Source organism: Puntigrus tetrazona, chromosome 11, assembly GCF_018831695.1.
Source record: "Puntigrus tetrazona isolate hp1 chromosome 11, ASM1883169v1, whole genome shotgun sequence".
NCBI lineage: Eukaryota > Metazoa > Chordata > Actinopteri > Cypriniformes > Cyprinidae > Puntigrus > Puntigrus tetrazona.
Window position 1 is genome coordinate 18,200,015 of NC_056709.1, and position 15,895 is coordinate 18,215,909.

The window sequence follows — 15,895 nt, forward strand, 5'->3', positions numbered from 1 at the left end:
GTATTGATCCAACACATTAAACGTAGTTTGCGCAGGTTATAATGTGCTCGAGTGTTTGTTTTTACGTAATGTAGTGTCTGTGTTGGTGTGGGAGACTCTGGGTCCCCTCACCTCTCGTGCTTTAAAGGTGTAGAGCACCTTGTCTTTGAGCAGAAACCACAGCCTCTTCCACCTCCTTTTGCTCTTTTTGCGTCTTTGCAGACTGCCACTCATAGTGGACCCCTCTGCACCCACAGAAACCTGCACACACCGAGACTTTTTGAACTCTCAGTATAAAAATACCTCAGTAATTAAGATGCGAGCGAACGTGAGCTTTTGTGCGTACCTGCGTGAGAGGTGAGGTGCTCTTTCTGTTCCTCCACAGGCTGGGAGGCTGCAGGCTCTGGAACACAGCAGAGAGAGGCCTGCTGGCCCTGTTTGTGCGGGGACTGGCATTCCCACACGAGACTGGAATATTACCACCTACACAAACACTTGTGATCATTTCAACATTCAGAACGGAAACGGCCTACTTTGTTTAAACAGTCAATTGCAGATGAATAACGAAAAATAACAAAATTATATTATATTCTTGATAATATTCCAAAAAATGTATTTAACTGTGACGGCGAGTGAGAAATAGTTCAATAAATGTGAACGGTTTACAATAAAAATTTCTGTGCTATTTCTAACCCTTATAAACACTTTATTTAAAGTGTGATTCATTTTGGAGGCTTTTGCTCTTACCTCTCTTTCTGAGCTCGGCGTAGCAGTGGTCACAGACTTTAGCCATCCTGTCCTTCAGGTATTTTAGAGGATACCTGTTTCTCGAGCAGGAGCGACACACAACCTAAAAACAGGACGAAACAGTTCAGATGAATGAGAGACAATTAAAAATAAGGGTGAGAATTTAATGCTGATATTCAGTATGCATATGTTGGGCCAGAAAGATTGATAATTTAGGTATGTATTCGAATATTTTAATACATTTATTAATTGATTCTTTATTGTTAATACATTTATTCTTTAATTAGCACTTTTAGTCAATCGTCTTCAACATTAATAATAATAAGAAAGGTTTCTGGATCACCAAATCAGCAATAAAATGATTTGAAAAATGACGTGATGCTTGAAACAAGCATGAGTGATAGCTACTGACAATTTAGCTTTGCATTACAGGAATTACTTTTTAAAATATATTAAAGTTAAAAACAAATAAAATGTACAAAAAAACGATGTGCTCAAATTGTACTTAAAATATTGTTTAACATTATAAAGCTACGATAATACATTTTGTGCACAAAAAATAAAAAAACCTTCATCTCAGAGTCATTCTTTAATACACTTTCTCAAGAGTATAACAACGCATGCTTATGATGCTCAGGACCAGTTGTTCTGACTTAGACCCAGATGCACTAAGAAGATGTCTTTGCCCAGAATTTTCTGAAATTTACACTCATAACTTCATGAGATTACCATTAAATCACTGACGTCACATGGACTATTTTAACAATGTCCTTACTACCTTTTTTTGGGCGATAAAACATTTAAGTTGCCTTACTGTCTATAGAGGGTCAGAAAGCTCTCAGATTCCATAGAAAAATCTTATTTTGTGTTCTGAAGATAAAAGAAGATTTTTGGGTGAACTATCCCTTTAAGACACATCCGTACTTGTAGAACAGATGTTATACCTTTCCACACGCGTTGCAGTGATGCCGTCTCAGTGTTAGGCTGAAGTCTGACGTGCAGTTCATACACATCATCACATGTGAAACAGGAACTAAAACAGGAGCAGCCTCTCCCAGAGACATCCATAATTTCTCTCTCGCCTGGTAACATAAACAATGACTTCATCATTTAGCTTCCTTAATACCGAATACTAATGCATTAGCAAAAACTTGACAATGACTTTATTTTCTGATGCTCGTTTGATAAATAGCCCATAGATATTTTGTACAGAGGTCGTTTGAGCTATGTCTTCACACCTCACTCGAGCAGCTGAAGGTATTGAGGCCCGCGGCGTGATCCGCTATCGCCCGGCTCAGCGTGTGGAACCAGTCCTCTCTCTCACCTAAAGAGCTATCAGAGACAAAAAGATGTAATGCTTGAAGTGGCTGCATGACAGTAGATGTCAGGACGGACGCATGCAAACCATTATGGAAATGCTCATTACCTTGCTGAGAGAGTGATGGTAACGTCGCTGACTTCTATCCTGAGCGTGTTGAGCACGTTGTCTATGATAGGTTTACTGACCTACAGATCCGCGTGAAGACACATACAGCTCAGGTCTTGATAATAAAGTTGATTTCATACAAAAACAGAAGAAATGTGCTGCTGTCTTACCTTCATTCCACTTAAAGCCAGTGTGTTCTTCAGCCTGTATTTACCATCCTGCTGAGGGTAGGTGTACAGCATCACGTCATTCATCTGCAAAACATGCACAAACACGATTGCTATCTCATTCCATAGATTTTTTTTTATATAGAGGTAATTATGAATAATATAACCTAACAATAACTGGCACTTTAAATGTTCTGAATTTTTACAATAAAAAAGTACTTTATTGTAATACCATTCCTACAGCAAACGTTATCCACAAGGAGGCAGTAAAAGCTTTTAAGTCTGCACACTTCTTCTCTATCCCAGTCCAAGTTAAACTATTTAGATTAGATTTAAATTATTTAATTATTACTATATTATATTTATACCGATTAGATTACCAAAATAATATTTTTTACATTTCAACCTCTAAATCTATATATGAGCAAAGTAATAGTGATGCTTGCTTTCTACCACAAGGAGGCAGTATAAGCTTTACATCAGAGTATCAGCCTTTTTAATTTCAAGTCCCCCATCACCCTTTTAATTTTAAAAGAATTAGGAGTGTCCATAGATGAAAATGATGGTAACACTTTATCTTACAGGGTATTAGTGACCCTGGACCACAAAACCAGTTATAAGTGTCATTTTTTCAAAATAATAAATTAACTTTCCATTGATGTGATGGTCTGTTATGATAGGAACAATATATGGCCGAAATTTAAAATCTGGAATCCGAGGGTGCGAAAAAATCTAAATATTAAACTTTTTAAGATCTCTAAATGAAGTTCTTAGCGATGCATATTACTAATCAAAAATTAAGTTTTTTAAAATTTAAATGTACAAAATATCTTTAGTTAATAACCTAATTATTTTTGGCATAAAAGCAAAATCAAAAAACTTTGACCCATACATTGTGGTTTTTTTTTTTTTTTTTTTTTTTGGCTAGTGCTATATATATACCGCAACTTAAGCCTGGTTTTGTGGTCCAGGGTCAAATTGTGGAATTCATAATAGTAAAATTCTGTCTAATTACAAGCAACTAAACCTGAAGCACACAACGTTACTGTTATGTTGTTTTCGCAAGCCAGCTGAACCCCTTTTGCTGGACCCCAGCTTTAAATAGTTTTAACTTGATCTCGTTTCTTCCTGTCTGCTCAATGCACATTCTTCCACAAGTGTAGCGCGCTCAGTTCGGTACCCAAGAAAGCAATTCACACGTTTAATACAATAGCTTGTGCTTGATAAAAACAGTTTATGGGGTATTTTCTGCTTTGCTTCATTCCTGACAATGCAGTTGTGCTAAGAACACAAACTCACGCCCACAAACAGGCTAGCCCTACACTTCAAACCATTGTGTGTGCTTGACATATATAGCTCCAAACAAAAGTGGTGACATCATCAGACATGCAATGTGCGTGCCCCAAACATCCGCAGTTCACAGACCGGGTCCAGGAATTCAGCCTGGACGCTTCTGAGAAAGCCTTTTTGGGTGGAGGCAGCAGGACAAAGACAACAAAAACATCAACAACAACAGCCACAACAACCCTCAAACAGCTAAAAATGTATCAGTTCTCATCCAACTAGTGTGTGTGTGTCCGTTGAGACTGGACCTTGGTGAAGAATAAATATGAATACAACGTGCAAAAGACTTACTGCATTATTCACACACTATTTTCCTGTTTGATACTGTAAAGCTGCTTTGACACGATCCGTGTTGTTGAAGAGCTGCATAACTAAAGGTAACTTGACTTGATCTGATAGCATTACAGTAACCACAAAAAAACAAGGCCCTGATTACATGTGAACACGATGTAACTAGTACTGCATGATATTTGTGACAATTTGTTATACAATTCAGCTTAATGAACTTGTACACAAAATTTCAGATGGTACAAGATAATTTGATAATGATTTTTATAGGGATTTTTGGCACAGATTTCCTTTATTTTATTTTATTTTATTTTATTTTTGTTGTAGTATAATTTGGGTAACACTTTACAATAAGGTTCATTAGCTAACATGAGCTAAGAAAGAACAATACTTCTTTAGCATTTACTAATGCATTATATAAATCAAAAGTTATGTTTGTTAACATTAGTTAATGCATGAACTAACATAAACAATAAACAACTGTATTTCATTAACTAACATTAACAATGATGAAACAATACTGTAATAGATTTATATATAATAGATTACTCAATGCATTCATTAATGTAAACAAATGACACTCAATGTACTTAAGTGTAGCCTAATAATATTCATTAAATATATTTTCATTTTTAAGTTTTTATATTTTCGTAATGTGCCCTTTCATTACTGTTTCATTACTTACTATTTCTATTTAACTTAGTAGTTTCAAATAGATAACATTCTTAATATTCATTCATGTTTTTGTATGTTTTGTTTTTGGAGGAAACAGCATGTGATTTTTTTAGGAATTCACTTACTACTTACTAATCCATAAATTCAATCCAGATCTTGAAGAATCCTCATTAGGGGACTCTCTGACAGTAACACAACCGGTTCTCGATACTTTGACATCAGTCAAAAAAACCCCCAAAAAAACAAAAAAACACCAATCAGAGATTGACGAAGAGGGTAATGGTCTATTACTGGTCTATTACTGTTAAAAAGTTCCCATACACATCAAAGCTGCATTTGACCAAAATATACAGTATACAGTAATGTTGTGAAATATTACTCCAACGTAAAATAACTGTTTTCTACAGTTATTGAATACACTACTAAAAAGTGTTTTATGTCTGACAATGGTAAACTGACCTCTTTTTTTGTGCAAGCTGATATTATTTAGAGGCAGTGGCTATTTGCGTCTTTGGACTCTTTGTTGTTGTTTTGATTGTCCCACGTGCTCTGTATGCCCTACTTTTCATTTCAGTTAATTGTCTTAGCGTGTTCACCTGTGTCTAGTTAATTTAGTCAATTACTTTGTGTATTTATTCCCCGTGTGTTGCAGTTCAGTTTGTCCGATCGTCGTCTTTTATGTGTGGTTTATGTTCTGCCTGCCTATTTGCAAGGATAACATTTATGTTGTGTTTGGAAGATTAAAAGATCGATGTTGTTGTATTCCCGTTGTACACCCTGACAAGAGGCTATTTACACTAAGTGCAAATTGCTTTAGATTCTATTTACACTACATTAAAACAGCAGGATTTCCTGCTATGTATACTGCTTATTGCAAATATAAGCAATTATGCGCAGCTTACTATTGTAGCACCTTCTAAAACCGTATGCAATAATAACTTACTGAGTGTAAATTTTACTTTTAATTCAAATTATCAAACAGATACCACCTTATTGGGACAACAAAGCCCCCCCTACACCTACCCGATACGTTATTTTCAACATTTTTGATGTCATTTGAAATTTGAAAAAAAGTGGATGCAAACCGGGATCAATCACATTAAAATGAGCATGATACGTTTATCTGCAGCACTGGAGCGGGCGACAGTCGATGGTCATTTGTAACGTTAACAATCACCCGTTGGTGGGCGGAGCTAGTGTAAATAGCCTCTGCCAACAAGGCGGGCTATATGTACTTAGTTTAATAGACACTTCATTATTTAAAACATCTCATCAGAGCCCATTCTTCTAAAAATATTGTCACTGAGACATTCAGAAAACCGTCTGAGTGGAAGTAACAAAGGAAATATACTTCAGGTAAACAAGTGCACAACTGATGTTTATAGTGTTGTTTTTCAGCTGCGGTGGCACAGTGTTGTCGATCTGTTGTTCGCTGGCCCTAGTCTTCAGTGTGCTGTCAGTAAAGTCCCAACACAGGAAGCTGGCATCCAATGACCTACAGCAGACATCCTGAGAGGAAGTACGACCCTCGAAAACAAGAACGCTATAAAGAGGGGTGGGTGTAGCTAACGTAGCCTCCAGTGGCTGCTATACAGTTATGGCACATATAAACCAGCTCACACACTCTCTAGGAAACTGACTGCCATTTTGAATGAACAAATATCAACAATACACATACCTGTCAATAACTGCTCAATACTAAATATTAAATGCAATGTGTCGGGCAACTAGCTTCAAACATGCTGTTAGTTTAACTAACTTCAGACTTTTCTTTGCAATGACAGTATTTGGCTTCAACCAACTGTATAATAAAACTAAATTCAGCTATAGCTTTGAGAATGCAATGCCTACTTGCCTTCAGACACAGTAAGTGATACAGGTCTAACTTAAAGAGAAGCTCTTAATGGTACCACTCTGCCAACTGGTTCGATTGGTAATTTTTTTAGACACAAAGTCAGTTGAGCTCCAAACGGCCATCTGTTCTTATTTAATGTAAATATACCCATGTTAATGCGGAAATACTATGCAAGAGTGCTTTTCCCCCCACTTAAGTACATTTATAAAAGTAATTTCATAGTTCATTGCATATAAAATATGGTCAAAGTGCACTGACAAGTATTGACAAGCATTTATGGTAAACTAAAATGTACTTAAATGTAATTTCTATTGAAACTTGAATTTGTAATTACACATTTGTAATGATGAAGTATCAGTTTAGTATGTATAATCAAGTATTTCTTCATGAAAAATTATTATTGAAATGTAATGATTTAAAATGTACTTTAACATAAATGTTTCATCTGACGTTATTACAAAGTACACTTTTTAAAAGTGTACTTAAGCATGTTATGAAAGTTTACTTGCTTTAAGCGCACCTAAGTGAAGTTTTGGTTTATATTTAATTATATTAATTAATAAATATTATTTGCAGGCATAGTTTTTTAAAATATACTTAAAGAATTGCACATTTAATGTAATTAATCGCATTATAAGTAGAAAGAAGCATGACAAAATACCAGGAAGAGGTGTCTGGGTTGCCTGCTTTTCCGAGAGACCTTCATCAAAGTGCCCTCCTTGACAAAAACCTGCAAAACACACAAGTGCAAGAGGCCAGGTGACTTATGGGTAAGGGTGTTATTCACTTAAACCTTTGATGTGTAATAACTGTTACCGGTGTTTCATGTTTTACTGCCAATAAAACAGTAATAAACTATAAACATGAAACCATAAATAAATCGTATGAAGCTAAATGTACCCTTCCTGGTTGAAGAAGGTCTCGTTTTCCTTTCACGCTGTAGTCGATGTGGACCAAACGAAGCAGGTTCTCCTGCGATTGCAATGAAAAGACATAAGAGTAAGAATGAGAAACAGAATTGATTTGCGGATGGGAAAAATAAACGAATAAGGCTAGAAACAGAAGGTTTCTGTATCTGTGAATGCGTTTGTGTGTGTGTGTGTGTGTGTGTCTGGCTGATTTCACACTACTCTCTTTGTTTCTCGACACCTGGTACACTATGATGACATCATATCCCCTCTTTTTTTTTTTCATCGTGTGTCAACAATACAACACGCTCTCTCTCTCTCTCGTGCACAGAAACAACTCACCCCGTGTTTTAGATTGTCATTAACCTGGTCTGCAACCTCTGACACGATTACCAGCGCAGCTGTCGATACAAAGTTGCAGTCATAAGCACAATTAATGTTTTCACAGTTCAAACATGGTCAGTGGTCATCATTGTGTGAGAGAGACTGAGACAACAATACCTTGTGTGTCTTCATACTCTTTTGAATCCGGAGAGAGGTTGTTTAAGTAGTCTGGAAAGAATGAGATGAAAACCAAATTACTTATAAAGAGACAAAATAGCTTCTATTTCACCATCCCATGTTCTTTTAAGCAAACTCAAACGGTCTTTATGTACAAAATCCAACAGACATTACATTATCGCAACACATTTTTATTGCAACCTCACAGTCATTGGCAGCCTTTGTATGGTGAAGTTTACTTAAGAGACAAATCATTCATAAGTGAAATACACATATCAAAACATGAACACCAGGACCGCAAGTCAGCAACAGACACTGACAATTATACACTAATATCTCAGAGAGATGAGAAAGTAGTTGAGAAAGTAGTTTTATTATTTAGTTTAATAAATATAGACTGTTGTTGCAGACTGATATAAATGTAGAACACTATAATTGTGTTTTTTTGCATTATTTCTGTACTATTACACTACTTTTTTATATTTTTAGTTTTTCTATGTGCTTTGTAATTTTAATAAATTTGTATTTAAATGTATTTAAATATTTCTATTCAGCTTTCATGTATTTTTATTTCAGTTTTCATTTTAGTAATTTGAATACTTCAGCTTTTACATTTATATTATTTTTAGTCCTGTCCAACGAATAATAGCAAAAATAAAAGTTTTGTTTACACCATTTATGTGTGTGTGTATTGTGTATATTTATTATGTACATATAAATGCACACAAATGCATGTATATATTAATGAAGAATGTTGTTTATATTAAATATATTTATATATAATAAACATTTTATGAATATACATTTGTTGCATGTAAATACAAGTAATATATATCATATGTGTGCATTTATAAGCATAATAATGTACACAGCGCACACACATATATTATGTAAACAAAAACATTTATTTTGGATGCAATTAATCATGATTAATCATTCAACAGCACTAATTATTTTAGTTGCCAAGACAACAAGTTTAAACAAGATGACAAAATGTCATTTCAAAATGTGAGTCTTAATGAACAATAAACAAATTGCACACATTTTTTCTCTTCTTTTCCTAAAGCTGCTGTCTGTAAGCTTTGCCTCTTTGTTGCCATCTATGTTTGAAAATCTGGAATTGCAGCTGTGTGTTATCTTGTTTGAGTGAAGCATGAATATAATGTTTGAGGAGTAGGTGTAGCTGTCAGTTACTGCACCTAAGGAGACATTTACTGTACTTCGCGATCCTGTATTCTAGCCTATGTCTAGGAATATATGACCCAAATAAGATTTTTTACAGTATATTGCCATGTTAAGTCTGCCATGTTTGTTCTGACCAACAGAGGAAAAAAGCATTACAATAAATCGCGCTACCAATGGTGATTTAATCTAAAGATCTGATAGCTCATCAAATTATTATAATTGTTATATGTTATTCTTAAATGATTCAGTATTGCGTGACTATGAGTCGTGTGTATTAGATTTAAATTTCCGTACAGTCTAAACTAACTGTCATGCCATTCAAAAAAGCTAATTATGTTCTCTTCAAACTGTTTTTTTTTTTATTCAAATCTTGTGTAATATCAGTAATCAGCTGCACATTTAAAACTGGAATATAATTTAATTTCATTTGCATTTATTTCCTAAACACATAATCCTTTCTGGATTACAATCTGCCATTAAAATTATCCATTTAATTATTCTAGCTGCTGTGAGAAAGGCTATAAACAATCCTCCACCTGCGATAGCCTAGTAGCCGAAACAACTTCTTTATATTTACCAAATAAAGTTACTGACTGAATGCGGTAAAGTATCAATTTAGAAAAATATCATTTGTACGAAATATTTGAATCGCACAGTGTTTACCTGTGAGGATCATACGATACTGGAGCACGCGCACAATGACCCGCAGCAGCTGGTGTTTCAGAGGAACATGAACTCCTTCTGCATTTTGTGTCTGGAATACAAACGCACATGCATATTAGAAAAGGCACACGAAACAACATACAATACATGCAAACATATTATTGCTGTAAATACAGACATACAGAAGAAAAACACACATATACCAAAATTAATAGTATCATACACTAAAGCTGCATTCATGATAAATCTAATCCTCATGATAAAACTGTTGAAGAAGCTGCCATTTTGTTGTTTTTACATAATGGCACGAGGGTACAGCAAGAGAAATATTTAGTTTACCAAATATGTGAACCATTTTACTAGCTAGAAATGAATTACAATTATTATTTCACAGCATCTGCACATGCTGCACATATATGTATAGGCAAAAATAGATCTCCAAAAACACAAAACAGTTTGTCCCTTAAAACTCACGCGCGCAGTCATGCTACATGCTACCTGTGTGCTCTCTTGACCCATGAGATACAGTATCGTAGATCACAGTGGCCCCACTTAGAAAAGCCCATTTCAAGGTTATTCATTGACCTTCCCTTTTTCCAGCTACACAAAACCCCGAGTACGCCTCATTCCATCCAATTCCATCCCAATTATATCATTCACTGGGAGAAAAAGTGAACAAGTGAATCAGTCAAACATGCGGTGAGAAGAAATCAATCAAGGCCTAATTGACTTTGACACATCATTGTTCATGCGTGCTCTGAGGAGCCAGGGGGGACGTGAGAGGTCAGTAAAGGGCAGATAAGGGCAAATAACTTCAGAGTTATGGACATCCAGAGACACGGGACAGTGCTTGAGATCTTCAACAAGAAAAGGGAAAAAGGGACGCGGTTAATGACCTTGTGAGCAGTGTGAACAGTTGTGGCTTCAAGATAAAAGATCACAAGCCAGTATTCAGTTTGTCCAGTTTGCCACAACATCATTCCCACAACACATCTGAAAGGCACTCTCTGGGTTTCATTATTTTTTCCACACCAGCTCTCTAACTGTGCCATAACCTTACTGTCATCATCATCATCATCATCATAATTCACAGGTTTGCTCCATCGCATTTATGATTTCTCTTTGTGTTCTTCTACTTTATTCAATTCAAGTAAAAAATACAACACTGGCTCAATTGGTAACACTTTATTTTAAGGTGTCCTTGTTACAAGATACATGCTTACTATTATATTAACAATGTATTACACATAACTTTTTATACACTGATATCCATTTAATGTTTTATAAAATATTTAATTTAATTAAATGTAAGTTTGTTAGTGCAGATATTTTCTTTATATTCTCTATTTTTGTAAAAAGTAAAAAAGACCAAGATTTTATTAGTCAATTAATTAAAATTCAGTTCATATTTAATCTTTAAAATTTATTAAATTGATGTATTTCTCATTTCAAATCAAAATATGCAACTATATTAAATAGTTAATATCAAATAATAAATAATAAATAATTTTTAATGCACTTTAAAAGTAAACAAAGTGCTAAATTTCATATAATATATGCTTATGATTTCATTCAATATATCATAAAATATTAAGATGGAGTAAAATTAAATATTAAATAATGCACAAAATCAAAAGTATACTTAAATGGAGTAAACTTGATACAAACTTTCATAAACAAGTCTATTTTACACAGATATTACTAGATATACTGATGTATATCATATATTAAAAGGTTAAAATGTATAATTATAATACAAGTTAAATGTTAATTATGTAATATCAACATTATGAAACATTTATAACTTAGGACCAAATTTTAAAGCATAAAATGAATCTAAATCTAAATTAGATTAGTATAAATTAGAAAGCCTACATTTGGCACTTTTAGGTATGAATTTAGCCTTCCTCCTTCTTCAGATCTTAATATCTTGCACCTGTCCTCCATTATCTAATTACTTCCTCTCTGTATCGTTCCTGTACAGCAGTGAGCCTCATCCTGACCATAAAGCCTGTCAGATTCCTGTGTTTAAGCACAACATGGTCTCATTGTTAAAGGCAGCAGAACTAATGAACAGCCTCGTACTGAACACTTGCACCAAACTGCAATCCAATTGACATTTGTACTGAAGAAGCGGCCCAGTCTTTGTGTATGTGTGTAAGTGCAGATATTTAGTAGAGCTGAGACGCAGCCAGGAGAACGAATGTCGGCTCGTGCCAGAGAACAGACAGGCTACACAAATCAGGCACTGGTCCGGCTGAAGCAGCGTCTGCATGGACAGCTGATTTAATTGGGGGTTGTTTAAGAAGACTGCTCGGCTAATTAGCTTTTTTCCGCCTCATTGCCTAAATGCCAGATCTGTGGGTATTTGTGTCAGTGTCTTGTTCTGTCTTTATCTTGTCCTTTCCACCTGTACAATTTCAGAGCAACACTATAAAGTAATAATACACATGTAAAGAAACGCCATGCCGGATCATAGCGCATACATAACCTTTGAGACTGCATGATTAAGTCAATATATAGTATACTAAACACATATACTATATATATCTTGCCCTTTTAGTCTTAAGCTTCATCTCTCTCTATATCTATATGTGTGTGTGTTCTGTGTTTATTTATTATGTAATTATAAACACACACACATATGTTATTATACATCTAGAAAATATTTACATGTATACGTTTCTATATTTATATTATATAAAATATATATTTAATATATAAACCTAACATTTTTCTTAAATACATACATGCATGTGTTTGTATTTACGTATACATAATAAATATACACAGTATACACATGTTATATATACAAAAACTTTTATTTTGGATGCGATTTCTCGCAATTAACTGTTTGACAGCACTAATATAACTATATTATATATGTATACATATTTCTTTGTCTCTCTTGCTCTTTTTCAGATCAGCCCATCTTTGTCTTCTTCCTCCTTACACATTCTGCACACACACACACACCCACACACACACACACAACGCCAGATACTTATAAACACACATGCACACGTTCGTGGTGAAAACCCTCGTAAACAGTCTAGCTGAACAGGGTTTAATCCTATCAGGCCACAGCGGTGATCAGATCAGCTACTGTAGATACTTCATCTCTGTCATCAACCCAGCACGCACACGCACGCACAAAATGAGATTACTCAAGCTCGGCTTCAGAGAAGAGAATTCCTAATGCATCCTCGATCCTCAATGCATCTATTACTAGCCTTCCTCAAAAAGCTCAAATGCTGCTGTTGAACAAAATATCACTTCATTGAAACCCATGTAGTAAAATCCACATTTATTACCATGTGTTAAGTAGATGATAAATATAACAGATAGAGATATATATGTGTAGGAATCTCACCCTGTGATAAAAAATAAAATAAATTAAATTAAATTAAATTAAATTAAACTAAGACTGTCTTTAATAAATGTAATTAATAATAAATGTCAAAATAAATGTCAATAAATGTTACACTGTTAAAAGGTTCTAAAATAACTAAAATATTTTTAATTGCTTTACTGTCAATTAAAATAATCCCTCAAATTCTTCTTACTGTAATGCACCAGACAGTTTTTTTAGTAATTTAATTTATTCTCAGTGATTCTCATTCTCACTGTAAAACAGCATACTTAAAGTTACGCAACAAATAATTCAATTACACACTATTACTTTAAAATGTTAACTTCAAATATTAATCTTGCTTTACATTACAGAATATGTCATTATGCATAATAATAATGAAAAAGACTAAATGTTATAATTCAATTAAATCGTATGGTTTTTAAAACAGGCATACTGTTTTAAACGGAATACGTTTGGGGTGAAATATGACCCAGACATGTTCTTGATGAAGTGATCCACTAACATTTCAACATTTTACATTTCTAAAGAGCTACAATGGCGGCATATACTGATAAAGTCGAGCGGGTGTTTGAACTCCCGACTTGTCCACCTTCAGGCCCTGATCAATAAAACAACTGCATCTCCTCCCATTTAACGAGCCGAGAGAAGCATCTCTGCACAGATTGGGCGAATAAAACAAGTCAGTGGTGGCTAGACAAATGGCTGTCAGGATAAGAGAAATATAAGGAAAAGTTCCTGACTTGTGTGTGTGTGTTTACGTGGTGATACACCACTGAGAGTCAGCTCTATTGGTTTCATTAGTACAGAGTGACCAAAGGCAACCAGTGTTGCTCAGTACATACATCACCTAGTCAAAGCCTATAAGCGTTACAGCATTCATACTGACCTGGGCTCACTGAGAGCACTGAGTGAGCACATTTCACACCCACAAATGAATTACATTGTGTGGAAAAGCTTTGTGATGAATAATATGTGCTGTTATAAGCAGAAATTACATCTTAATCTTGTTTCATTACTCTGGGGTTATTTGGATCTTGAACCTCTGCTATTGAAGCCACGGCAGGCTGTCACACATTATTAAAGATGCAGTCCTTGATCTAAAAAGCATAAAAAGCACTCATTTCACAAACCCCTGAGCATTTCACCAAGCTCATTTCATGCGCATGAGAAGAAATCTACTCACATTTCTACTTTACAATTCGAGCGGCTGACAACAATGCCACATTTAAAGCACATTTGGCTAAATCAGCCTTTCTTTCTCTCTTTCCTGCTATACATTGAGGGTCTAATTTTGAGTCTACCACCCACCGAGGCTTCCCTGAATACAGATGCTCATGCATATTAATGAGCGAGGACAGCTGGCTTCTTGTCGTTGGTGATCCCGATCACCACTGAAATGTGTGGTCAGTGACTCCACCAACCACCCACCAATTAAATGATTCAGCGGAGCCTCTGTGAAATACGGCTGCTAAGGTGAACTGAACAGAAAACTGCAGAACACAACTGTGAGAAGTTATCTAAAAATGTTTCGCAAAATAGGTTACATGAAGCTTAAACAAGTCTTTTTTTAATTTCTGACTCAAAACGAAATTAGTAATTGAAAGGCAACGTTTTATCAATTCAGTTTTGTTTTCAGCTCAGTTAAACTGGCATCAGTGCACCAAACAAACCAAACACATTTGATTGTCAGACCTCACCTCAAACTGTTTTACCACATCCTCAAAGGCTTTACTCTGTCTACAGCTCTCCTCCAGCTGTGACATGCTGCGATCGTAGTCAGAGATGTAGGTTGCGAAGGATGAAAACTCAGCCCGGCGCGTTAATATGACATCAACCACTCTCGGACTGTCCTCCCTGAAGATGAATGAGAAACAGCGAGAACATTTTAGAGGGCATCCAAGGACACCCATGCTGCCATTATAATGGATTGTGCTACTGTAACATCATATGTACTGCTATGAAAGAGATAAGAGTGTGTAATGTAATGTAATGTGGACAAGAACACATCAGCTTGTCCATATTAGTATGTGGCTCAGGTGGGGAGATGCATATAGTACAGAGAAGCGGAGTGAATGCATTAGCACCCTGTAAAGGATGCACATAACACAAGTAAGGACTTTTTATGGAATGACATGCTATTAAATGTCTGCATAAGCATGTGTACATTTTGGATATTGATGTGCTGTAGTTTACTGGACATCAGTCAATGTGCTTTAGTGTGTGTGTTCTAACCACTGTTTTATGCGAGTCTCCAGCTCATTGAGGATTTCATCGTGAAGGTGGTAGGCCTTAGGAAGAGTGCTGAGGATCTCGTCTAGCTTCCCGTTTTCTAACAGTGGTTCCTCATCATCTCCTGCTGCCTCCACTGCTGCTCGGAAATCCTGTTAGAAAGTGGACTAGCATGAGGAATCATGGAAATTAAATATTCCAAAACAAAATGCAAAGGCGCAAATGAACATTTGCTAACAATTTACTCACCCCGAAGGCCACTCAAGAGGGTTCAAGATAGTTTGCATTGAATGGGTACCATCAGAGTTCAAATAACCCAAACAACTCCATCAACTGAAAGTTCATTAATTAACATCTTGTAAAGTGAAATATGTATGTTTATAACAAACAAATTCATCATTAAACTATTGAAGCAGGTTAAAATATGAGTCCTCTATCCATAATATTGTTTTTCTCAGTCTGTCTCAGGAGAGAAATAGGCACAGATCAAGAACTGTTTACAAGCAAAATCTGTCTAAAACAGTTCCAAACAAATATTTTTGTATTAATTGA

At 35.3% G+C, this 15,895-nt stretch overlaps 1 protein-coding gene across 2 annotated transcripts in view; it reads right to left on the reverse strand.

Moving 5' to 3' along the window:
- The window catches only part of fgd5a (FYVE, RhoGEF and PH domain containing 5a), a 33,663-nt gene that overhangs the window by 2,156 nt on the left and 15,612 nt on the right, over positions 1–15,895 (reverse strand). Inside the window, exons 6-19 of one of the 2 annotated variants that reach the window (XM_043252277.1) lie at positions 15,347–15,495; positions 14,812–14,968; positions 9,739–9,829; positions 7,891–7,941; positions 7,732–7,790; positions 7,382–7,453; positions 7,143–7,211; positions 2,323–2,406; positions 2,153–2,232; positions 1,965–2,058; positions 1,671–1,808; positions 727–829; positions 326–462; positions 139–240 (exon numbers count right to left, since the gene is read on the reverse strand). In XM_043252277.1, coding sequence (XP_043108212.1) covers positions 139–240; positions 326–462; positions 727–829; positions 1,671–1,808; positions 1,965–2,058; positions 2,153–2,232; positions 2,323–2,406; positions 7,143–7,211; positions 7,382–7,453; positions 7,732–7,790; positions 7,891–7,941; positions 9,739–9,829; positions 14,812–14,968; positions 15,347–15,495 — 1,386 coding nt within the window. Of the gene's footprint in view, positions 1–111; positions 241–325; positions 463–726; positions 830–1,670; positions 1,809–1,964; positions 2,059–2,152; positions 2,233–2,322; positions 2,407–7,142; positions 7,212–7,381; positions 7,454–7,731; positions 7,791–7,890; positions 7,942–9,738; positions 9,830–14,811; positions 14,969–15,346; positions 15,496–15,895 lie in introns of both variants that reach the window. The other variant, XM_043252276.1, reaches the window with a different exon arrangement.